We start from the raw sequence: 26,173 nt of genomic DNA, 5'->3' as shown, positions 1-26,173 counted from the left end.
GGTGGTAGAGCTCCTTTTCATCACCCAGTAAGACGAACGATTTGGCGCGCCGCGCTAGTCGCCGAGCTTCGGCTTTGTCGAGGGGTAGCTCTCCTCGGAGGAGATATTCCAGGTACGAGGCCTGCCAGTTTGGGTTAGGCGTGACCCCATTCCACTCTCCCTCGACGCGCAGGGCCTCACCCTCGGCGGCCGAGGATACCTCAGGCTGGGCCGAGGCCTCCTCGGGCTCGGGCGTGTCGTCGATCTTGACGGAGGGTTGATGTATGTCTCTGGAGAAGACGTCCGGGGAACAGTTGTCCGCCCCGAGGCTATTTTAGACAGCTCATCCGCAGTCTCGTTGTACCGTCGAGCGATATGGTTGAGTTCTAGCCCGTATAACTTGTCTTCCAGGCGCCGAACTTCGTTGCAGTAGGCCTCCATCTTCCGGTCGCGGCAGTGGGAGTTCTTCATGACTTGGTCAATGACAAGCTGCGAGTCGCCGTGAGCGTCGAGGCGCCGAACCCCTAGCTCGATGGCGATGCGCAACCTGTTAACCAGAGCCTCGTACTCGGCCACGTTGTTTGACGCCGAAAAATGGAGGCGCAGCACGTAGCGGAGATGTTTCCCGAGGGGTGAGATGAAGAGCAAGCCAGCACCTGCTCCTATTTTCATCAACGACCCATCGAAGTACATGGTCCAAAGTTCCGGTTGGATCGAAGCTGTTGGCAGTTGGGTGTCGACCCATTCCGCAAGGAAATCCGCCAAGACTTGGGATTTTATGGCCTTCCGAGGGACGAATGAGAGTGTTTCGCCCATGAGCTCCATTGCCCACTTTGCTATCCTACCCGAGGCCTCTCGGCACTGGATGATCTCCCCCAGGTGGAAGGATGACACCACAGTCATCGGATGAGACTCGAAGTAGTGTCGCAACTTTCGCCGTGTTAGAATTATTGCGTACAATAGCTTCTGAATTTGCGGGTAGCGGATCTTGGTCTCAGATAGCACTTCACTGATGAAGTAGACCGACCTCTAGACGAGCAGTGCATGCCCTTCTTCTCGTCTCTCGACTACGATCGCGGCGCTGACCACCTGAGTGGTTGCGGCTACGTAGATCAAGAGGGCTTCTCCCGCAGCGGGGGGCACCAAGATGGGTCCATTTGTAAGGAGTGCCTTTAAGTTTCCGAGGGCTTCCTCGGCCTCGGGGGTCCAAGTGAAGCGCTCGGTCTTCCTTAAGAGGCGGTACAGGGGTAATCCTTTCTCGCCGAGGCGTGAGATGAAGCGGCTCAGAGCCGTAAGGCATCCCATGACCCTCTGTACTCCTTTCAAACCCTTGATCGGTCCCATGTTGGTGATGGCCGCGATTTTCTCCGGGTTGGCCTCGATGCCCCGCTCGGAGGCGATGAACCCCAGGAGCATGCCTCGGGGGACTCCGAAGACACACTTCTCGGGATTGAGCTTCACGCCCTTCGCTCTCAGACACTTGAATGTCGTTTCAAGGTCAGAGAGGAGGCCAGAGGCTTTCCTCGTCTTGACAACGATGTCATCGATGTAAGCCTCAACCGTTCGGCCGATGTGCTCTCTGAACACGTGGTTCATGCACGTTTGGTATGTTGCACCTGCATTCCTCAAGCCAAATGGCATAGTAGTATAACAATACATGCCAAAAGGTGTGATGAAAGAAGTCGCGAGCTGGTCGGACTCTTTCATCTTGATTTGGTGATAACCTGAATAAGCGTCAAGGAATGACAGGGTTTCGCACCCAGCAGTGGAGTCCACAATTTGATCGATACAAGGCAGAGGGTAGGTAACCTTTGGACATGCTTTGTTTAGACCAGTGTAGTCTACGCACATCCTCCATTTCCCACCTTTCTTTTTCACAAGCACAGGGTTAGCTAGCCATTCGGGATGGAATACCTCTTTGATGAACCCTGCAGCCATCAGCTTGTGGATTTCCTCGCCTATGGCCCTACGCTTCTTTTCGTCAAAGCGGCGCAGGTGCTGCTTCACGGGTCGGGCTCCAGCTCGGATATCCAGCGAGTGCTCGACGACATCCCTCGGTATGCCCGGCATGTCCGAGGGACTCCACGCAAAAATTTCGGCATTTGCGCGGAGAAAGTCGACGAGCACTACTTCCTATTTGGGGTCGAGCTCGGAGCCGATCCGGACCTTCTTGTCGGCGTCGTTGCTAGGGTCGAGAGGGATGGACTTAACCGCCTCAGCTGGTTCGAAGTTGCCGACGTGGCGCTTTGCATCAGGCACCTCCTTGGAGAGGCACTCTAGGTCGGCGATGAGGGCCTCGGACTCGACGAGGGCCTCAGCGTACTCCATGCACTCCACGTCGCATTCGTACGCGTGTCGGTACGTGGATCCGACGGTGATGACCCCGTTGGGGCCTGGCATCTTGAGCTTGAGGTAGGTGTAGTTGGGGACGGCCATGAACTTAGTGTAGCACGGTCTCCCCAGCACCGCGTGGTAGGTTCCTCGGAACCCGACCACCTCGAACGTGAGGGTTTCCTTTCGGAAGTTGGAGGGAGTTTCGAAGCAGAGGGGCAGATCGAGTTGTCCAAGGGGCAGGACGCGCTTCCCGGGGATAATCCCGTGAAAGGGCGCCACACTAGCCCAGATCGTGGATAGATTGATCCCCAAGAGCCCGAGGGTCTCGGTGTAGATGATGTTGAGGCTGCTGCCTCCGTCCATGAGGACCTTGGTGAGCCTGGCATTGCCGATGACGGGGTCGACGACGAGCGGGTACTTTCCTGGGCTCGACACGCAGTCGGGGGTGGTCGCCTTGGTCGAAGGTGATGGGCTTGCTGGACCAGTCTAGGTAGACTGGTGCCGCCACCTTTACCAAGCAGACCTCCCGGCGCTCCTACTTGCAGTGCCGAGCCGAGGCGTTCGCCACTTGCCCACCATAGATCATGAAACAGCCATGGACCTCGGGGAACTCCTCTGCCTTGTCGCCCTCCTTCTTGTCGTTGTCTTGGCCTTTGCCATCTCCCGCCGGGGACCCGGCTTTATGGAAGTAGCGCCGAAGCATGACGCATTCCTCAAGGGTGTGCTTGACGGGGCCCTGGTGATAGGGGCATGACTCCTTGAGCATCTTGTCGAACAGGTTGGCTCCTCCGGGAGGCTTCCGAGGGTTCCTGTGCTCGGCGGCAGCGACAAGATCTGCGTCGGCGGCGTCGCGCTTCGCTTGCGACTTCTTTTTCGCCTTCTTCTTTGTGCCACGCTGGGTGGACGCCTCGGGGACGTCTTCCTACTGGCGTCCCTGAGGCTGCTTGTCCTTCCAGAAGATGGCTTCGACCGCCTCCTGACCAGAGGCGAACTTGGTGGTGATGTCCATCAACTCACTCGCCTTGGTGGGAGTCTTGCGGTCCAGTTTGCTCACCAGGTCGCGACAAGTGGTGCCGGCGAGGAACGCCCCGATGACATCCGAGTCGGTGATGTTGGGCAGCTCGGTGCGCTGCTTCGAAAACCGCCGGATGTACTCTCGCAGGGATTCCCCTGGCTGCTGGCGGCAGCTTCGGAGATCCCAAGAGTTCCCAGGGCGCACGTACGTGCCCTAGAAGTTTCCAGCGAAGGCCTTGACCAGGTCGTCCCAGTTGGAGATCTGCGCAGGAGGCAGATGCTCCAGCCAGGCCTAGGCGGCGTCGGAGAGGAACAGGGGGAGGTTGCGGATGATGAGGTTGCCGTCGTCTTTTCCTCCCAGCTGGCAGGCCAGCCGGTAGTCCGCAAGCCACAACTCTGGCCTCGTTTTCCCCGAGTACTTGGTGATGGTAGTCGGGGCCCGGAACCGGGTCGGGAACGGTGCCCGTCGTATGGCCCGGCTGAAGGCTTGCGGACCCGGTGGTTCGGGCGAGGGGCTCCGATCCTCCTCACTATCGTAGCGTCCCTCACGCCTAGGGTGGTAGCCTCGGCGCATCCTCTCGTCGAGGCGGGCTCGACGGTCGCGGCGGTGGTGCTCGTTGCCGAGGCGATCCGGGGTTGCAGACGTCGCGTCCCGCGTACCCGGTGTGGATCGAGACCTCCCGCATGAGTCAGGAAGTCGTTGCGCGATGCTCCGGGGGGCACCCTTGCCTTCGGAGGCAGAGCTTTCGGCCCGTCGGACCGCGGCATCCTCCAGGAGATTCTTGAGTTCTCCCTGGATATGCCACCCTCGGTGGTGGATGGCTCCGGCATTGCTCGGAGTAGTATCGCCGCTGCAGCCAGATTCTGGCCAACCCCGCTGGAGGCCGAGGGCAGCCTTGCCCTGGCATCATCAACGATACAGCGCTGGACGTCCCGAGCCTAATGACACGCTTCTCCGGCGAGTGCTCGGCCTGCCCACTCCTGCTCGATGTTTTTCCGGAGCTGCACAAGTTGCCCTGCTTCCTCGTCGAGCTTAGCCTGCATCTCGCGGATTTGCTTGAGCTGTGTGTCCTGACCCCCCGCAGGGACTGGGACCACAGCTAGCTCCCGCGGGATGTCAACGCGAGAAGCGGGCCCATGGGGATCGTCATCCTCCGGCATACCGAGGTGGTTGCCTTCGTTGTGACCCCCTAGATCGACGTGGAAACATTCGCGACTTGGCCCACAACCCTCGTTGCCAAGGCTGTGGCCGTCATCGGAGTAATCGGAGAGGCAGTAGTCACATGCGGTCATGAAGTCTCGCACGACACTCTTGATCGATGGACGGTGACGAAGTTGCGTCGGGGATGGACTGCACCGTTTTCTCAGGTACGAGGCTAACGCCCAACAAGTCCTTCGTGAGTGTGCTGGCGTCATCTGTCCGCTTGGGGTTGGCAAGTTGCGGGGAAATGACATCCGTCGTTGTCTCAGGTGCGAGGACAACACTCGACATGTCCCCCGCTGGGGTGCCGGCGTCGTCGACTCGTTCGACAGCCGACGAGGTGCCGCCTCCTGCCTGGCCACGGTTGCCCCGCCTCCTCCTCCTGCGGTGAGGAAGGTGGCGGGACAAACCTGGATGCTGCTCTTCCGTCACGGGGGGAAGACGTCGTCGAGTTCGCCGCCGCCGGGCGAGCTGACGGCCGTCGTTGTTGCTGTCGTGCTGCGGGGGGAGGAATACCGTGTCGTAGCTGCCGTCGAGGGACATGAACTCGAGACTCCCGAAGCGAAGCAGCGTCCTGGGCTGAAGAGGCTGCTGGAGACTACCCATCTGGAACTCAACGGGAAGTTGTTCGTTAACACGCATCAGGCCCCTACCTGGCGCGCCAACTGTCGGCGTTTCGACCCCGGGGGGTCCCTGGACCGACGAGTAAATTTGTCGCTGCGTGTCCCAGCCTAGATGGGTTGGCGCAAGATGGAACACAAGGGAGAAACGCGGCTCGTGTTATCTCGCACCAGGGGGGTGTGCTCGTACTAGGGGTTACAAGCGTTCGAGAGAGAGAGAGAAAGAGTGAGCCTGTTCGTCAGCTCGTCCCTCTGCGTGACCCTCTCGCATGAAGGCCCTGGACCTCCCTTTTATAGATGCAATGAGAGGGTCCAGGTGTACAATGGGGGGTGTAGCTATGCGCTAACGTGTCTCGCAGAGAGGTGCCTGAACCCAGTGTACATGCCAACGTGGCTGTCGGAGAGGTGCTAGAGCCCTGTGTACGCGGTATCGTGGCCTTCGGAGGAGTGCCTGAGCCCTGTAGAGGCACAGCTGTCGGTGCTGCTGGGATCTTGCTGACGTCTCTTTGCTTCCGTAGGAGGCTGAGAACCACCGTCGTCATGGACGCACGCGGGGAGCCATCATTACTTATTACCGGTGCGAGCCAGATGAGACGCCGGTCTTGTTCCCCCGTAGCCTGAGCTAGCTAGGGGTAGGGTAATGATGTATCCCCCATGGCGCGGTCGGTCCGAGCCCAAGGTCGGGGGAGGCGGAGACTCCTCCTGAGGCCGAGGACGGGGTCGGGCGAGGACGCGATTCCTCCCGAGGCCAAGGTTGAGGCCGAGCCCTAGGGTCGGGCGAGGCGGAGACCACCTTCCGAGGCCGAGGTTGAGGCCGAGCCCTAGGGTCGGGCGAGGCGAAGACCACCTTCCGAGGCCGAGGCCTAAGGTCGGGCGAGGCGGAGTTTCCTGTTGCGCCTGAGGCTGAACTTGGCTGTTGTCAGCCTAACCCTGGTGGGTGGCACAACAGTCGGAGCGGGGCGAGCGGCGCTGTTTTCCTATCAGGTCGGTCAGTGAAAGGGCGAAGTGACTGCGGTCACTTCGACCTTGCCGACTGAGGCACATGTGTCAGGATAAGGTGTCAGGCGATCCTCACATTGAATGCGCCTGCGATACGGTCGGTTGGTGAGGCGATTTGGCCAAGGTTGCTTCACAACGAAGCCTGCCCGAGCTGGGCTTCGGGCAAGTCGAGGGTGCGCCCGTCGCTTGAGGAGGCCCTCGGGCGATGCGTGAATTCGTCCGGAACTACTGTTCCCGTCCGAGGCCGGGCTCGGACGAGGCGAGATCGTGTCCCTTGGTAGATGAGGCCTTGACCTGAACCGCGTCCATCAGTCTTTGCGGTTTGTGCCGATGGTGGTTACCAGCCGTGTTTAAGAGTGTTGGGGGTACTCCTATTACGGTACCCGACAAGAGGTAAAACGGTTACTTCTCCTTCAATAAAATATGGCGTATATTTTTTCGACAAAGTCTTTAGAGTGAAACTTTGACCATTAATTTCTTTTAAAATATGACATGAATAAATACAAATCGAGCATCATATTAGAGTACTTTTGAATATAAATTTAAGTATATAACACGTATACACAAAAAAATATGTTTTTACTAAATTGTTGGTCAAAGTTTTTAAAACCTTGAGTTTTCTAAAAACATGCGCGTTTTATTTTATGGGACAGAAAGAGTATTTAGGACGGAACCTCGTAGGGAGTATTTTTTCTTGCTCCAACGACAGGTCCACGTCCCGCGTCTGTCTACAGTCTACTACTTATATCCCACGTATTTTCGTGGCCGGAAGCAAGCGCGTGCATGCATGGCGTGGATTACACGCACGAAAGTAAAAAATGGCCATATACCGTGCAGGTTTAATTTGAGGTATTTTTTTTAAAAAAAAATTATCCTAATTTTTAGTTTTTTAGCATTTGTTTAAAGAAGCTATTGGATTACACGCGTGAAGACCACTCTTAAATTTTTTTTAGCCTGCCCTAATAATTAGTTTTCTGGGGGAAATTTTTAGCATGCTCTGTGAGCCGACGAAAGTCCTTTTGCCGCCCCCGGCCCTATTATAAAAAGAGAATAGTAAACAAAAAGAGAAGCCGACTTTATCAGCATGGACCGGTAGTTCACCAACTGTGAAGGTGACGAGCCCGGTTTGCAGCATCACCGGCGGCGCCCCGCCCACGTTTAGGCTTTTAGGCTGAACGTTTAGGCTGATTCTAAGAGCATCTCCAAGAGACTTTTTATTTTTAACTCTCTATTTGACTCTTTATTTGCCTCTTCATAAAGATTTAACTCTATATATAACATCTCATTCCAATAGACTCTCCAACATGCAAGTTAGCTTGGCTAGCGAGAGTTGCTAGCCAAATTTAGCTAGTAAGGTAGTTAATTTAAAGAGTTAGATAGCTTGTCAAGTTAAATGGCTAGTCTGTTGGAGAGCTATTTTGTTATTAAATAGCTAAAACTTAGTTTGACAAGCTATTTAGCTAGTCTCTTGGAGATGCTCTAACAATACCCCGTCTTATGTCTTTCCATCTGTACATTCTATTTATTTTTAAATATCTGCTTCTCTTTCATTTATCTCTCCGCTGCCTGGCCAGCAGTTCCTCCTCTACAAGCAACGTCGACCCACGCTATTTATAGAATCTGCATCCCCCCATCACCCACCGCGCCTGCTTTCTTAAACCCTGAAACGCCGTCGCTGTTGGTTCTCGTCCTCCTCGCCCGAAAACCCTCGCGTGTATGGGGAACGCAATTTCCGCCGCCGTCGGCATGGTAAGCTTTCTGAACCCATGGCCAGGTGCGAGCGCCACGGTAGCAGTCCACAGCGGGGTCCGGATCCGGGACCTGCAGCTCCTGGCTACGGCGGCGGGGGTTTTCATCTCTGTGGGCTTCATCTACCGCCACCTCCACCGTGGCGCCAGCAACCGGCGCCTGCCGGAGATCGTGCCCTTCATGTTATGCGTCTGCGCTGGCGTTCTCCATTTCCTCCTGTTCGTGGGGGCTTCAGCAGCTTCAGGTGGCGCGGACGTGGATCACGGCGCTGAAGCCCGCGCGCTTGGTCTGGCTGCTCTCCGTGTCCTGCCCGCCGCGGCCACGGTGACCTTCTTTCTGGGCACCATGCTGATATTCGCCGCGCGTATCAGCGCCGGAGGAGAGGAGCCGGTCCAGGCTCCCGTGGGCCTCCGGCTCCTCAGCAGGATGGCTTTGGCTGCTGCGGCAGCACTGGTCTGCATGATGGCCGTGGCCGTCTACGGGGCCTACTGGTACGTCCACCCCCCCCCCCCCCCCCCCCCCCCCGTCGGCTCCTCCCAAACAAGCCCTCAAAGGCCGGCCGGTGTGGCATGCCGCATGCGGCGTCTCAGAGACTTGGACTGTGAATTCCTTGTCCAGCTCGAGGCTGGAGGTCGGGATCCCAGGACTGTGATCTTGTTAGGCGCGGCCGGTGCTGTGCCTGTGAGGACTGAGGAGTCAATTATCTCTCCTTGCTAGAATTTTCAATTGCTCGGCTGCGCTGATTACAACTAGATGCCAGTACCAGTAGTTATATAGTGATTAACCCAATCGCAAGGGTGTTCTGTACTTCTGTAGTATTATTACTGTATTAGTAGTACTTATAAGATCATCTTTAAAGCTAATTATTTCCCCTTTGCAATTCTCAGTTAATAATGGAGTTGATGAAATAATCTGGAAGAGGTGCTCGGTGGCCAACGTCTAGATTCATAAGAATCTCTCTCCTGTCATTTGCCATCTACGAGGAGGTTTCTACTACACATTAAAGTAATGAAGTTTTGCAATATTATTCAGGTGAATGTTGTACTGCATACGGCTGTGTGATTGTCGAGTCAAGGCTGATACTTCCAAGTTCCAACTTGTGATTGCCTGTTAGTACGTGATTGAAACTTGTGTGCGATTCTCCCACCATTTATTACTACCAAATATAGAGAAGTGTGTGGTGCGTAATTCTATATCTGTTCTCAAATATTTGTTACCCGTTAGTCAATTTTTGAATTAAACGGTGACAAATAAAAAAGAACAGAATAAAGTATAATACAGTATATGTTGCAATAATATTCAGTCCGCTATAGCTGCATGCATATACCCGACAATTGCTGATTTTACAAATATTAGATGGTTAGATGCTTGTATTTATGTCCCAGTATTTGCAAGTATCAAAACGTGAAGGACCCTCAAAGGCAACCAAATAGGGTGAATCAAGCCAATCAAAATGTCTTGTCCCAATTAACCCTCCGATTAATCTGATCTTAACCAAGTGAACTGATGGCCAGATGTGTTCTCGATTATGACCAGATATATAGCACAGGGGGCACTCACAACAGCGAAAAACGGAGCGCAGCAGTGAACCTCTCAAACCCAAAACAGAACTCTCTACTTCAATTTAGTAAGGATATTGGAGGATGCATATTTGTTAATAACGCCCTAAATTAATTTTATGGACTTCTTTTTTGGGAACTAGTGGAGATGCTCTTAGTCTTGATTGCTAATTAGAAATCCAAAACTCAACCGATATTTATGGCATTTTCTGTACTAATGTGTACTGATCCTAGAGCAGTTTCTAAATTGGTAATCACACATGTTTTCGTGAATTGCATGATTTGGCAACACAAGTTCCTGATGCACACGCACAATATGCTTATCACGGGGAATAGTAGATGGGCCAATACTCTTATGAGAATTCGGGGTAGCCTTTAAGTGTCGTGATGGAAAAAACTACACGTTCTGTTATTTTTTATTTATCGCGTTTTAGTTCATAAATAAACTAGCCAGCAACAAATATTCAAGAACGGATGTATTATTTAAGATGCAGTATCAAAGCATCTTAACATATCTCTGTCATGTGTACTCCAAAACTAGGGTGGTAATGAATTACGATATAAATGTTTCTTCACAATAAGTTAGTTCCCTTTAATAATTTTAGTTCAAAAATAGATAGTAATAAAGTCCGATACTAATCCGATTCGATACTTCAATTTTATAGTGTAAAATCTAGAATATATTACCAGCCCTCTAGCCAAAAGGCCCAAAACCCTAATGGCCGAAAAGATGCAACAAACCTTACGAGGGCGTGGGGCGTGGGCTTGATAGATCGATAATGACACTGGTGCCTTTTTGTTTCCTCTTGATGTGAAACCAGAGCATATTCAGCATAGATAGGGCCGCCGTCTCCATCTCCCTGAGCACCAAAAGTTCTGAGATCATTCTGCTTTAGACAGACTTCTTTCCCTAGCAGCTTTAGAATCGGACTTGGAAAGTTATGTTAGAATTATAGGTATTTTCCGTATTATTTTAATTCCATAAATTAACATTATGATGATAACATATAATAGATAATTAACCATAGAAATCGTGATCTTAAATTGATCCATACCAATATGAATCAAGAGAACATAGAGCATGTGAATTATATAAATCATATAAATACGATAAACATGTATACTGACTGAACAAATGAAAGTAAACAGATAGAAACATAAATAGCATGACAGTAAAATTAAAACAGACAGATCTATCATATTATAATAAGACAGAACAGATAAGATAAAATCATTCGTAAATATGAAACAACATAGATGAATATATGAAACATATATAATATCCAGAACACAAAACAGTAAGTAAATAAAACGATCATACCCTCCGATGCGCTCTGATGATCCAGATCCTTGACCAACTTCTTTTGTCATGTTGGAGATGATTTGGGCAGTCGCGTAGACGCTCCCTAAAAACCTAATTGCCGATCCCCCGTGCAAGGTCTCGAACGGCACCGGCTTCGGAGGCACCTGCCCTCTCGCTTCTCTGTGCGCGCAGAGACACGAGATGGAAATACCCTCACTCGGCGGCTGGACTGTGAGACTGAAAGTGTTTCTCGCGTGTACCGAGTGACAGGGGTGCTCCTCTATTTAACCTCTCGCAGAGGGAAGCTGAAGGAGAAAGGTCGCCGAGTCACGCCAAGAGTCGGCCAGCTCTAGCCGAGTTATGCCATGAGTCGGCCAGCTCTTGCCGAGTCACGCCATAAGTCGGCAGCTGAAGGAGAAGGGTCACTCGGCTGGCTGATGAAGAGACAAGGTCACTCGGCAGACGAAGAGACAGGGTCACTCGGCTGACGTACACGGTTAGTGAGTGCTAAAAATTAACACAACCACGCCACGCCCGCCCGCTCGCCTGCCTGCCTGCCTGCCTGCCTCGCCTCGCCTCGCCACGCCACGCCCCGCCCGGCCCGGCCGGCGGCGGCGGCGCGCGCGCGCGTGTGGCACGCCCTTGTCTATTTCTTGACTTCTCAAGTTAAGTGGAATAAATCCCACCATATAAGTCAAGGCAAAAGACCCTTGGACTTCCAATGTGGTACTATTGGTATTCTCCACCATTACACACCATAGAGTTTATTCAATAAATGGGCCAAGCCCATAAAAGATCCAACAATCCCCACCAAACTCTAGGGTTTGTAATGATGAAGTATCAGAATCACAATCCTTTGATATACCAGTGTTTCGATGGAGACTGTTAAGTTGAACATCCATCTAGAATAAGAGTTTCACTCATTCACAACTGAACAATGGACTATGCCTTGAATTGACAGTTTTGTGCGAAATAAGATTCACTCAAATCCTTTGCTGATACTAGGCTGCAAAAGGGTATTCCCGCTTTTTAGAAGCATATAAGTCACACTTCAGTGCCTTTCATGAGTATTTAGGGATTACCCAAGTCCCATAGACTGTGACCAGCAGTCTGACTCATATAGGTGTATTCCTCAAAAGATGTTCTGTAGGACAACATCTCACCTTTATACGACTCTTGGAATACATTAAGGTAAAAACCATCCTGCCTTACAGATAGGAAAGATGTGCATCAGAAATGAGTTAAGAAAGGGATCTTTCCTCACAACCTACTCCTAGCTTGTTTCTCCACTCTACTTCACGGGATCTCCGATCACATAGAGCAGGTTACCACTAGAGTAGATCTCACATGGGTCTCATACCCATTTCCCTCGATGCACTTTCTATCACATTGCGTGATAGCCCCTTAGTGAATTGATCTGCCAGATTATTCGATGTGTGGACATAATCCACAGTAATAACTCCGGAGTTTTTCAACTTTCTGACAGATTTCAATCTCCTCTTAACATGCCTTGTAGACTTCATGTTATTCCTAGAACTGTTAACCTTTGTAATCACCGTTTGGTTATCACAGTTCATGGAAATAGCCGGTATCGGTTTTTCAACTACCGGTAAGTCCAATAGGAAATCACGAAGCCACTCGGCCTCAGCCCCAGCAGTGTCTAATGCTGCGAGTTCTGCTTCCATTGTAGACTTCGTTAAGATAGTCTGCTTGCAAGACTTCCAGGAAACAGCGCCACCTCCAAACAGAAACACATATCCGCTTGTGGCATAAAGCTCATCAGCATCAGAAATCCAGTTGGCATCACAATAGCCTTCCAGCACTTTTGGGTTTCCGGTATAATGAATACCGTATGTCATAGTACCTTTCAAATACCGCAACACTCTCTCAAGAGCACGCCAGTGATCATCTCCTGGTTTCGACACAAACCGACTTAGCTTACTCACAGCATAAGAGATGTCTGGCCTTGTTGCACTTGCAAGGTACATGAGCGAGCCAATGATCTGGGAGTATGTCAATTGATCCCTTGCTATTCTCCGATTCTTTCTTAATAGCACACTGGGGTCATAAGGTGTTGGAGCAGGATCACAGTCACTAAAACCAAAGCGACTCAATACCTTTTCCACATAATGGGATTGTAACAAAGTTACCCCACCATCAGCTTCTCTAACAAGCTTGATGTTTAGAATGACATCAGCCTCTCCCAAATCTTTCATCTCGAAATTGCTCGATAGAAGATTTTTAACTTCCTCAATGTCACACCCGGTTTTAGAAGGCAAACCGAATGCGAACCATGTACGTGCCAGGATCAGTTATTCACGTACACAGCAGTTACATAATATGGACATCATCACACAGTGCTCAAAATAGTATTAATAAGGGAAATAGTCGATTACATCATACGTCTGAGACGTCCATATAGTCCTTACAATAAATCAAAGTGCGGAAAAGAAACGTAGATAACCGCGGCCTTCACAGGCAGCCGACTGGGGGTTGCCGCTAACCCACACCTAGAACTCGTCGTAATCTTGGAACTCCTGGAAGTCTCCTTCCACAGCTTCATCTTCGCCTGAGCAGGGGTTGCAATGCTGACAACCTGGGGGGGGGGTTTGGTGTGTAGAGCAAGGGTGAGTACACATCAACATACTCAGCAAGTATCCTGTTTGGCTGTAGTGGACTAGCTGTATGTGGGGATAAGTCAAACAGTTGCTTTTAGTTGGTCAGATTATTACTTACTAGTAGAAAGCCAAGTTTTAGCATTAACCCAAGTTATTAACCCAAACGTACTCCTTTCCAAACGGAAAGAGTACCACTTACCAGCACCATAGTCATAACCAGAATCATCGATCTCATAACCACCTGTACCAAAGTATCTCTGATCAAGTACCACTAATCACTGGAGCTCCCTTGGCCGCTCATAACCGCGAGCACGGCTGATATATCAGTTTTTTCAAACACTCTGCAGAGGTTGTGCACTTTACCCACAAGCCGTGATTCCCATTCTGCCCGGAGAGAGCTACTCCCCATTGACCACTACCTAGGTGGCCTAGCAGGGCATCACTACGTAGCCTTTACAAAGATTCCCCGGGGCTGTAGCCACCCGTTAGGTTTCCTAAATGCACCGCACTCCTCCCCAAGGGGCGAACCCAAACTTGGCAGAGCGAGCCGCATACACCGAGCCCCATTGACGGCACGATGGCTAAGTGAACTACACCCCGGATCCTCTAATTATTCAGCTAAGGGCACCCCATTCCACCCTCATGGTTGCACTGTTTTCCCGGGCGGTCATCCATAGAACAGGTCCTTACGGAGAGGCACTCGAGAAACCGCTCGAGCCCCCTTGAAGGTCACAAGTACAACATCATCATAAGAGAAGGGAAAACAGCGTATCATAGATAATCTCATCATGTTCATTGATTAGAGTTGAGCAATAGCATAAAGCTAAACAGTAATAATCCAACCCAAATAGGTAAGCAAGGATAGGGATAACAAAAGCTAGTCAAACCTTAGGCATAAATATGTAAAGCGGGAGGTGAATTAAATAATGAATAGGACAGAGATAGGTCAAAGGACACTTGCCTCCACCAAACGACTGCTGCTCAGGGGCTTCTCCTGCGGGTTCCTCGGGCTCTTCAACTGGATCGTTCTCTATGTGAGCGCAAACATACATACATCCACATATTTAATACAAAAGAACAGTACACCATACAATAGAATGCAATAAGTAAACAGACGTTCTACGCAGGCTCGCGAGTACGGTTAAGAGAGAAAGAGGAAAAGACAGTCGAGAAACGATAACGTTACATGATTATAAATTTAGCCACTCGCTTAATGGAAGGAATTTAAGGTAGACACTATGTTTAGCATAAAGTAAAGTCATGTTTCATGTCTAATTATTATAAGCAGGTGGAGATAAATAAAAGGATGGTCGCGCGGCGAGACGCGCGACAAAGCTCTCTAAAACAAATTAAGAAGTTAACGAATCGTCGCGCGACCGAGCACGCAACGAGACACTTCGCCTTAGTTACGAGGAGACGTTAAGCGTCGCGCGACGAAGCGCACGACGGCATACGTCGACTAAACTGAGTCCAAAGTGGAACGTCGCGTGAATACACATGCGGCGCTACACCTTAAACAACCTGAAACAAAAATGGATCGTCGCGCGACGAAGCGCACGACGCAACACAAGATAGAATCTGAATTTAGACAAATCCGTCGCGCGGCGAAGCGCGCGACGCAACACGCTAATTAACGAATAATCATCGCGAACGCGGGCGAGCGAAAATACGGTCGGGCGAGGCCGGGACGGGGAAACGAGCGGGCGAGCTGGGGCCAGGGCGGTTGAACCGGCCAGGGGGGCGGTTGAACCGGCCGGGGCCGAGCGGGCGAGCCGAGGGCGAGCCGGGGCGCCGCCGCGGGGAGGGGCCGAGCGGGCGAGCCGAGGGGGCGAGCCGGGGCGGGGCCGGGGAGGGGCAGGGGGCGAGGCCGAGCGCCGCCGGGGCCGGGGTCGGGCAGGGGGCGGGCGGGATCGCCGCTGGGGAGGGGCAGGGTCGGGGGGCCGAGCGGGGGCCGGGGCACCACCGCGCCGAGGGGCGGGCAGGGGGCCGCGCGGGGCCGGGCGGGGGGCGGGCGGGATCGCCGCCGCGCCGGGAGGGGCGGGGACGCCGCGCGGGCGGGCAGGGGGGCGGGAGCCGCCGCGCGGGCCGGGGTGGGGGGAAGCGCCGCCGACGAGGAGCGGGGACGGGGTCGGGCGCCGCCGCGCCGGGAGGGGCGGGGACGCCGCGCGGGCGGGCAGGGGGGCGGGAGCCGCCGCGCGGGCCGGGGTGGGGGGAAGCGCCGCCGACGAGGGGCGGGGACGGGGTCGGGCGCCGCCGCGCCGGGAGGGGCGGGGACGGGCGCCGCCGCGGGCGGGGGAGGGCGGGCGCCGCCACCGCGCGCGAGGGGGAGGGGCGGGCGAGCGCCGCCGCGGCCGGGGGAGGGCGGGCGCCGCCGCGCGGGGCCGGGCAGGGGCGGGGGGCGCCGCGCCGCCGGCGAGTAGGGGCGGGCAGGGGCGCGCGCGAGCAGGGGAGAGGGAGGGCGCGCGTGGGGAAGAAGAGGAGGGGGAGGGAGAGAGAGAAGAGAAGGGGAGGGGAGCTCACCTCGGGGTCCAAGATCCGGTGATCGCCGTCTCCAAATCCTAGGGCACCACGGGGAGAGAGAGGTGGAAGAGGGAGAGGGAAGTTGTTGCGCGGGAGATCCAAATGAGAGAGAGAGAGGGGAGGGGGGCGCATGGGGGGGGTTTGGGCGCCGGGGGCGCGCAGGCCGAGGCGGGCCGGGCGGGCTGGGCTGGGCTAGGTTGGGCCGGGCCACCTCGCGGATCGAAAACCCACGACGAGCGCGACCACTAAACGGAATTAAATCGCGAACCGAAATCCGGAACGGAACGAGACGAACATTCAACATCAGACAAAGAAATGTGCTTCGGCATGATGCAACACCCATGACACTTAGGTTTTGGTTTATACATAACACGGACACCTGTCGCTATACTGGTTTGAAATTGGGAAGAAGGAGCAAACGGGGAAAGAGAAAAGAGAGTAATGCCCGAATTTGGTGAGAGAAAAGAAGAAAAAATTCTACCCCCAAATTCAGGGCGTTACAAACCTATCCCCCTTAAAAGAATCTCGCCCTCGAGATTCAGGGTTGGCTAGCAAAGAGCTCAGGGTATTTAGCCATCAGATCATCTTCACGCTCCCAGGTTGCTTCTTCCTCAGAGTGATGATTCCATTTGACTTTGCACATTCTGATGGTCTTCCTTCGGGTGACTCTGTCTGCAATCTCAAGGATCTGAGCTGGCTTCTCAACATAGGTCAAATCCTCCTGGACCTCAAGACCTTCCACTGGCAACTGCTCTTCTGGCACACGCAAGCACTTCTTCAACTGAGACACATGAAAGACATCATGCACAGCAGACAAATTCTCGGGCAAACTGAGCTGATAGGCCACTTCTCCTCGTCTTGCAAGAATCTGATACGGACCAATGTAGCGGGGTGCTAGCTTGCCTTTCACTCCGAATCTTCTGACTCCTCTGATCGGTGACACTTTCAGATAGACAAAGTCTCCGACTTCAAAACTCAGCTCTCTTCTTCTTGTGTCTGCATAGCTTCGCTGCCTCGATTTCGCTATCTTCAGATTCTCTCGAACCATCTTGATGTTCTCTTCGGCTTCAAGCAAAATGTCTGGCCCAAATACTTGTTTCTCTCCAGGCTGATCCCATTGCAACGGAGTTCTACAACTCCTTCCATAAAGCGCCTGAAACGGTGACATCTTCAAACTGGCCTGATAACTGTTGTTATAGGAAAACTCTGCATAAGGCAATCTCTTATCCCATCCGGACTGATCTTGCAACGCACAGGCTCTCAACATGTCTTCAAGAATTTGATTGGTCCTTTCGGTCTGGCCATCTGTCTGCGGATGATAAGCTGAACTGAAATTCAGATGCGTGCCCAAAGCTTCATGCAACTGCTGCCAGAAATGAGAGGTGAACTGCGTTCCTCTGTCTGACACTATCTTCTTTGGCACACCATGAAGACAAACGATCCGAAACATATACAATTCTGCCAATACTGCACTGTTGTAGTTGGTCTTGACAGGTATGAAGTGGGCTGACTTGGTCAAGCGGTCCACTACTACCCAAATGGAATCGTAGCCGGCTCGAGTGCGAGGCAATCCGACTATGAAATCCATACCAATTTCATCCCATTTCCACTGAGGGATCTGCAACGGTTGCAACAATCCAGCAGGTCTCTGGTGTTCTGCCTTAATTCTTCGGCAACTATCGCACATAGCCACATGCTCTGCGATTTCCCTCTTCATTCCGTACCACCAGAATTTCTTCTTCAGATCCTGATACATCTTCTCACTGCCAGGGTGAATCGAATAAGCTGTCTCATGAGCTTCCTTAAGAATCAACTCCCGAATAGACTGGACATTGGGAACACACAAGCGGTCTTTAAACCATATCACGCCTTCTGCATCTTCTCGAAAATCTTTGTTTCTGCCATCTAGAATCAGTCGCCGAATCTCACTGATCTTTTCATCATTCTTCTGCGCTTCTTTGATTTCGCGCTCCAAGGTAGGTTCCAACTCAACTGTGACTCCTCGCGAATTGTTCAGAAATCCGAGACTCAACTTGTCGAACTCCTTGGCCAACTCATAAGGCATCGGACGAGCGACCATCAGATTGACTTGACTCTTTCTGCTCAAAGCATCTGCCACTACGTTTGCTTTGCCTGGATGGTAATGAATCTCCAACTCATAGTCTTTGATCAACTCTAACCATCTTCGTTGCCTCATGTTCAACTCTGACTGAGTGAATATATACTTCAGACTCTTGTGATCTGTGTAAACATTGCATTTCTGTCCATACAGATAGTGCCTCCATGACTTCAGTGCGTGAACCACTGCTGCGGTAATTCTTCTCATGAACCTTCAGCTGTCGGGACGAGTAAGCCACAACTCTTCCCTCTTGCATCAACACACATCCCAAACCTGTGTAACAAGCATCACAATACACCGAGAAGGGCTTGTGCACATCAGGCAAGACTAAGACAGGCGCTGTAGTCAACTTCTCTTTCAGCGCTTCAAAGGCCTCTTGGCATTTCTGGGTCCACTTGAACTCAACCTTGTTGCCTAGCAACGCTGTCATTGGTTTCGCAATCTTCGAAAATCCTTCAATGAATCGCCGATAATATCCGGCCATTCCAATGAAACTCTTGATTCCTCTAGCATCTGTTGGCGCTTTCCAGTTCAAAATGTCTGCCACTTTCTTCGGATCCACAGCCAATCCTTCTTTGTTGATTATATGACCCAAGAACAGGACTTCACTGATCCAGAACTCACATTTGCTCAACTTTGCATACAGCTGGTGCTCTCGCAATCTTTGCAATACCATCCTCAAATGTTCTGCGTGCTCTTCTTCGCTTTGAGAATAAACCAGAATGTCATCAATGAATACCACCACAAACTTATCAAGGTAATCCATGAATACACTGTTCATCAAGTTCATGAAGAATGCGGGCGCATTGGTCAAACCAAAAGACATCACTGTGAACTCGTACAAACCATACTTGGAAATGAATGCCGTCTTCGGAATGTCCGAAGGTCGGATCCTGAGCTGATGATAACCTGACCTTAGATCAATCTTGGAGAACACGCTGGCTCCTCTCAACTGGTCGACCAGATCTTCTATTCTAGGCAAGGGATACTTGTTCTTGATCGTGACCTCATTCAAAGCTCGATAATCGATACACATCCTCTTGGTGCCATCTTTCTTTTCCACAAATAGGACAGGGGCGGCCCAAGGCGAGGTGCTTGGCCGGATGTAACCTTTCTCTGACAGCTCATCAATCTGCTTCTTAAGCTCAACCAACTCTGGTCCGGATATTCTGTAAGCTCTCTTAAAGATAGGGGCGGTTTCGGGAAGAAGCTCTATGGCAAACTCAACTTTCCGCTCTGGTGGCATACCCGGTAAGTCCTTTGGAAACACATCTGGGAACTCGGACACAACCTTGATACTCTCGATTGGGTCTGCTTCACTGCTATCAACAGCTAGCTAATAACAACTTCCTTTCTTTGGCTCAGGCGGGACTAACTCGGTCACCACTTCCTCTCCTAGTGGGGACACCAACTTGATTGTCCTTTTATCACAACTGATAACTGCCTGATACTTATCTAGCCAATTCATCCCTAGGATGACATCTATTCCCTGAGTACCCATTACTATAAGGTTGGCGGGAAATGCTATCCCCCTTATTTTCACACTTATATTCAAACAAATGCTATCGGCTCGAATTCTACCACCGGCTGAGTCAATTTGAATGGGGGTTGACATGGTAGTAACCGGAAGATTATGTGCTTCTACCCATGATGCAGTAATGAAAGAATGCGTTGCTCCAGTATCAAATAACACTTTTGCAATATGGGAGTCGACTGGGAACATACCTACTATCATGCCGGGGGTCTCCTGAACTGCTTCAGCCTCCAAGTGGTTCAGTCTTCCATGATTATAGCGCGGCTGAGAGCGATTGCCGGCTCCGGGCTGAGGCACATTCTGCTTTGCTGGGGCACTGGGGCCTGACTGCTGCTGGGCTGCCTTCTTCGGACATTGCATCACCCAGTGGCCTTGCTCTCCACAGTGGAAACATGCTCTGTTTCCAACCTGAGCTGGTGCTGCCTGACTGTTCTGCTGGGCTGTTGGGGCAGGAAGACGAGGTGCTTGCCGATTCTGCCTTTGAAACTGACCTCCTGACTGATTGCTCTGACGGTTCTGGTACTGATTCTGAGGGTATTGCCTTTGAAACTGCTGATGCTGTTGAGGCGGACGCTGGTTCTGCCTGAACTGCTGAGGTTGATTGCCTGAAAAGCGAGGGCGGCTGCTGCTTCCAGACTGCGGTCCACTGATCTTGCGCTTACGATCCTCCATCTCCTTACGCTTTCTCTCTGTCATGATTGCTCTGTCAATCAGGTGCTGGAATGTCGGGAAGGTGTGATTCATCAGTTGATACTGCAGAGGGTCAACCAAGCCTCTCAAGAAACGGTACTGTCGCTTGGCGTCGGTGTTGACATCTTCAGGAGCATAGCGAGACAATTGCAGAAACCTGTCTCGGTACTCACTGACAGACAATGGCCCTTGCTTGAGGGCCAGGAACTCCTCCTTCTTCACTGTCATCAGACCTGCAGGCACGTGGTACTGACGAAAGCTACCTCTGAATTCTTCCCAGGTGATGGTGTCAGGGTGGGCATGGGTGGCGAGGTAAGACTCCCACCATGATTGGGCTGCTCCTCTCAACAGACGGGGACCATACAAAACTTTCTCCCTGTCATCGCACTGAGCGGTATGCAACTCCCGCTCCACAGTGCGCAGCCAATCTTCAGCATCCATGGGGTCAGAAGAGTGAGCGAACGTTGGTGGATGACCTCTCATGAATTCAGCACGCTTGTCTCTGGGCATCTGAGGCATCTGAGGCTGAGGTGGGGCCTGCTGCTGCTGCTGCTGCTGCTGCTGCTGAATGGCGGCCAAAGTCTGACCGATTGCTTGAACTGCCTGAGTCTGCATCAGAAACATCTGCTCGATCGACATCGGGGGCGGGGGCGGCAGGTGCTGCTGCTGGGGCACCTCCTCCTGTTGAGCGGCTCGCTCCTGCTGAGCACGCCTTCCTCCTCTGCGCCTATTCTCTGACATCTGCAGAATGCAACCACACATCAGAACTGATCTTGCAGATCTTGCAGCATAAGAAAAGAGTATAGAATTCTTCAACAGCACTGAACAGATGAGCATCTTCACTGATCTCCAACACAGACCACACAACTTCTCAGATAAAGAGGAGAGTGGAATAAAATGTTTCCCAACTATATAGCTAACTCTATTAACATAATAGATAAACCAAAATGCAGGGGATACCCACACTCTGGTGACAGTCATTACAAAGATCCAAATCAAACATAGTTCATCATGACAAACATAGATGCACAGGATATAGCAAACTACCCTGTCTAACTAAGACTAACTAAGACCGAGACTAACGCTAAGACTGAAGCTTCTATGTATATATATTTCGTATTAATTACAAGATCCAACTCTAACGATCTATGGCTCTAGAGTTATCTTGGTCTTGCAGGCGGGATTGCCATAAGACTGGTGTCCACGCTGAGGTGAGCGGTACGGGTGCTGAGTCCCAACGGGGGCGGGGGAACCACCATCCAAGTGACGACGTTCCGCGCGCTCAGCCCGCAGCCGGACGATCTCAGCACGAGCCCTACTCAGCTCGTCTAATGCATGGTCCAGCTCCGTGTTTAGCACGGCGGCTAGGTTGACTGTGCTGCTCAACCTAGGATTGCCCTCACCGACAGGTGAGACAATCACGCCTCATGTGCTGCCAGATGGACGGCGGGGGTAATACTTCAGGTCAAGACCGTCAGCTGCCCCACCGAAAACCGAGCAGTAGTGCGAAAGCGCACGCCGTGCAGCATCTTGCATGGCTGCCTCAGCTGAGTCCCGTTCAGAGATAGAATAGTGCTCTGAACAGGCCTCCGCACCCTGGAGACTGTTCTCCGGGCAGTGCACCAAGCAAGTCGCCTCCCAGTGGTCCGGGTAGACCCCGCGACTATGCTGGTAGACCACACAGCGATACTCGACAGACCAAGTATGCCGGTCGAATGCCTGACGTAGCAGGGTGTCGAGCGCATCATGGAAGTGACACCCGCGAGCAGCGTCGCGAGTGATGGGTCGAGCAACCCATCCTTCCGGCTCAGGATTAGCAGAGAAGTCGGTGTCGTGGCTCGAGCTGTCGTCGCCATCTCCGTCGTCTGGGTCTCCTCCAGCAGCTACTCCAGAAGCTGGGGCGCCCAGTGGTGATGCAGGGGGCGGCTCCAGAGGAAGCACAGGGGAGCAGCTCCTCACAGACTCTATCTCCTGGTGGAGCGAGAAGGAAGAGCTCTGCTGCTCCTGTTGTCGACGTTCCTGCTCCTCACGCAGGCGGTGGTGTAGTCTCTCCAAGTGGCTGGACTGTCCGGCCACGGGACGGCGAAGCGGACGCTCAGCAAGGCGGGAGGGTAAGAAGGGGATGACTGACTTTCGTGCAGTGTGTCTAAGTCGAGCCATCTACAAAAGACATCGCAAGCAAAAGGGTGCGAACAGAATTAATATGACCAGCAAATAATGAATCATAAGTAAATGAAGGATTAGAATAAAACATGATTTTCAGCAAGGTATAGTATATAGTAGAACATAGGTTTGGTCGGTAGGACCAACTTTTGAAGGGATATCAAAGTCAAGGCAGAGACAGAGGTCTATAGTCCTTAAAACGACCATTCTACTCTAGGTTAGCGGTCCTACAGTTAGCACGGCTTTGATACCACTTATGTCACACCCGGTTTTAGAAGGCAAACCGAATGCGAACCATGTACGTGCCAGGATCAGTTATTCACGTACACAGCAGTTACATAATATGGACATCATCACACAGTGCTCAAAATAGTATTAATAAGGGAAATAGTCGATTACATCATACGTCTGAGACGTCCATATAGTCCTTACAATAAATCAAAGTGCGGAAAAGAAACGTAGATAACCGCGGCCTTCACAGGCAGCCGACTGGGGGTTGCCGCTAACCCACACCTAGAACTCGTCGTAATCTTGGAACTCCTGGAAGTCTCCTTCCACAGCTTCATCTTCGCCTGAGCAGGGGTTGCAATGCTGACAACCTGGGGGGGGGTTTGGTGTGTAGAGCAAGGGTGAGTACACATCAACATACTCAGCAAGTATCCTGTTTGGCTGTAGTGGACTAGCTGTATGTGGGGATAAGTCAAGCAGTTGCTTTTAGTTGGTCAGATTATTACTTACTAGTAGAAAGCCAAGTTTTAGCATTAACCCAAGTTATTAACCCAAACGTACTCCTTTCCAAACGGAAAGAGTACCACTTACCAGCACCATAGTCATAACCAGAATCATCGATCTCATAACCACCTGCACCAAAGTATCTCTGATCAAGTACCACTAATCACTGGAGCTCCCTTGGCCGCTCATAACCGCGAGCACGGCTGATATATCAGTTTTTTTCAAACACTCTGCAGAGGTTGTGCACTTTACCCACAAGCCGTGATTCCCATTCTGCCCGGAGAGAGCTACTCCCCATTGACCACTACCTAGGTGGCCTAGCAGGGCATCACTACGTAGCCTTTACAAAGATTCCCCGGGGCTGTAGCCACCCGTTAGGTTTCCTAAATGCACCGCACTCCTCCCCAAGGGGCGAACCCAAACTTGGCAGAGCGAGCCGCATACACCGAGCCCCATTGACGGCACGACGGCTAAGTGAACTACACCCCGGATCCTCTAATTATTCAGCTAAGGGCACCCCATTCCACCCTCATGGTTGCACTGTTTTCCCGGGCGGTCATCCATAGAACAGGTCCTTACGGAGAGGCACTCGAGAAACCGCTCGAGCCCCCTTGAAGGTCACAAGTACAACATCATCATAAGAGAAGGGAAAACAGCGTATCATAGATAATCTCATCATGTTCATTGATTAGAGTTGAGCAATAGCATAAAGCTAAACAGTAATAATCCAACCCAAATAGGTAAGCAAGGATGGGGATAACAAAAGCTAGTCAAACCTTAGGCATAAATATGTAAAGCGGGAGGTGAATTAAATAATGAATAGGACAGAGATAGGTCAAAGGACACTTGCCTCCACCAAACGACTGCTGCTCAGGGGCTTCTCCTGCGGGTTCCTCGGGCTCTTCAACTGGATCGTTCTCTATGCGAGCGCAAACATACATACATCCACATATTTAATACAAAAGAACAGTACACCATACAATAGAATGCAATAAGTAAACAGACGTTCTACGCAGGCTCGCGAGTACGGTTAAGAGAGAAAGAGGAAAAGACAGTCGAGAAACGATAACGTTACATGATTATAAATTTAGCCACTCGCTTAATGGAAGGAATTTAAGGTAGACACTATGTTTAGCATAAAGTAAAGTCATGTTTCATGTCTAATTATTATAAGCAGGTGGAGATAAATAAAAGGATGGTCGCGCGGCGAGACGCGCGACAAAGCTCTCTAAAACAAATTAAGAAGTTAACGAATCGTCGCGCGACCGAGCACGCAACGAGACACTTCGCCTTAGTTACGAGGAGACGTTAAGCGTCGCGCGACGAAGCGCACGACGGCATACGTCGACTAAACTGAGTCCAAAGTGGAACGTCGCGTGAATACACACGCGGCACTACACCTTAAACAACCTGAAACAAAAATGGATCGTCGCGCGACGAAGCGCACGACGCAACACAAGATAGAATCTGAATTTAGACAAATCCGTCGCGCGGCGAAGCGCGCGACGCAACACGCTAATTAACGAATAATCATCGCGAACGCGGGCGAGCGAAAATACGGTCGGGCGAGGCCGGGACGGGGAAACGAGCGGGCGAGCTGGGGCCAGGGCGGTTGAACCGGCCAGGGGGGCGGTTGAACCGGCCGGGGCCGAGCGGGCGAGCCGAGGGCGAGCCGGGGCGCCGCCGCGGGGAGGGGCCGAGCGGGCGAGCCGAGGGGGCGAGCCGGGGCGGGGCCGGGGAGGGGCAGGGGGCGAGGCCGAGCGCCGCCGGGGCCGGGGTCGGGCAGGGGGCGGGCGGGATCGCCGCCGGGGAGGGGCAGGGTCGGGGGGCCGAGCGGGGGCCGGGGCACCACCGCGCCGAGGGGCGGGCAGGGGGCCGCGCGGGGCCGGGCGGGGGGCGGGCGGGATCGCCGCCGCGCCGGGAGGGGCGGGGACGCCGCGCGGGCGGGCAGGGGGGCGGGAGCCGCCGCGCGGGCCGGGGTGGGGGGAAGCGCCGCCGACGAGGGGCGGGGACGGGGTCGGGCGCCGCCGCACCGGGAGGGGCGGGGACGCCGCGCGGGCGGGCAGGGGGGCGGGAGCCGCCGCGCGGGCCGGGGTGGGGGGAAGCGCCGCCGACGAGGGGCGGGGACGGGGTCGGGCGCCGCCGCGCCGGGAGGGGCGGGGACGGGCGCCGCCGCGGGCGGGGGAGGGCGGGCGCCGCCACCGCGCGCGAGGGGGAGGGGCGGGCGAGCGCCGCCGCGGCCGGGGGAGGGCGGGCGCCGCCGCGCGGGGCCGGGCAGGGGCGGGGGGCGCCGCGCCGCCGGCGAGCAGGGGCGGGCAGGGGCGCGCGCGAGCAGGGGAGAGGGAGGGCGCGCGTGGGGAAGAAGAGGAGGGGGAGGGAGAGAGAGAAGAGAAGGGGAGGGGAGCTCACCTCGGGGTCCAAGATCCGGTGATCGCCGTCTCCAAATCCTAGGGCACCACGGGGAGAGAGAGGTGGAAGGGGGAGAGGGAAGTTGTTGCGCGGGAGATCCAAATGAGAGAGAGAGAGAGGGGAGGGGGGCGCATGGGGGGGTTTTGGGCGCCGGGGGCGCGCAGGCCGAGGCGGGCCGGGCCGGCTGGGCTGGGCTAGGTTGGGCCGGGCCACCTCGCGGATCGAAAACCCACGACGAGCGCGACCACTAAACGGAATTAAATCGCGAACCGAAATCCGGAACGGAACGAGACGAACATTCAACATCAGACAAAGAAATGTGCTTCGGCATGATGCAACACCCATGACACTTAGGTTTTGGTTTATACGTAACACGGACACCTGTCGCTATACTGGTTTGAAATTGGGAAGAAGGAGCAAACGGGGAAAGAGAAAAGAGAGTAACGCCCGAATTTGGTGAGAGAAAAGAAGAAAAAATTCTACCCCCAAATTCAGGGCGTTACACTCAATCACATTGAGATTTGATCCAAAGATCAAAATGTCATCAACATAAAGGCACAGCATAACAGACTCACCCCCACCATACCGATAGTATACACACGTGTCAGATTCATTTACAACAAAGCCAGC

The 26,173-nt window shown here is 52.9% G+C and overlaps 1 protein-coding gene across 1 annotated transcript; it reads left to right on the top strand.

Annotated features, from left to right (window-relative positions):
• Positions 1-7,700: 7,700 nt before the first annotated feature.
• On the top strand, positions 7,701-9,038 carry LOC103637931 (uncharacterized). Its single transcript, XM_008660935.4, has 2 exons — positions 7,701-8,387; positions 8,784-9,038. Exons 1-2 carry the CDS (start codon positions 7,864-7,866, stop codon positions 8,785-8,787), a joined length of 528 nt encoding a protein of 175 aa, XP_008659157.1. The 5' UTR covers positions 7,701-7,863; the 3' UTR covers positions 8,788-9,038.
• The last annotated feature ends 17,135 nt before the right edge of the window (positions 9,039-26,173 follow it).

The sequence above is a fragment of the Zea mays genome, chromosome 9, assembly GCF_902167145.1.
Source record: "Zea mays cultivar B73 chromosome 9, Zm-B73-REFERENCE-NAM-5.0, whole genome shotgun sequence".
NCBI classification, from domain to species: domain Eukaryota; kingdom Viridiplantae; phylum Streptophyta; class Magnoliopsida; order Poales; family Poaceae; genus Zea; species Zea mays.
Note: the sequence above shows the minus strand (reverse complement) of the source record. Positions and strands in the feature narration are given on the sequence as shown.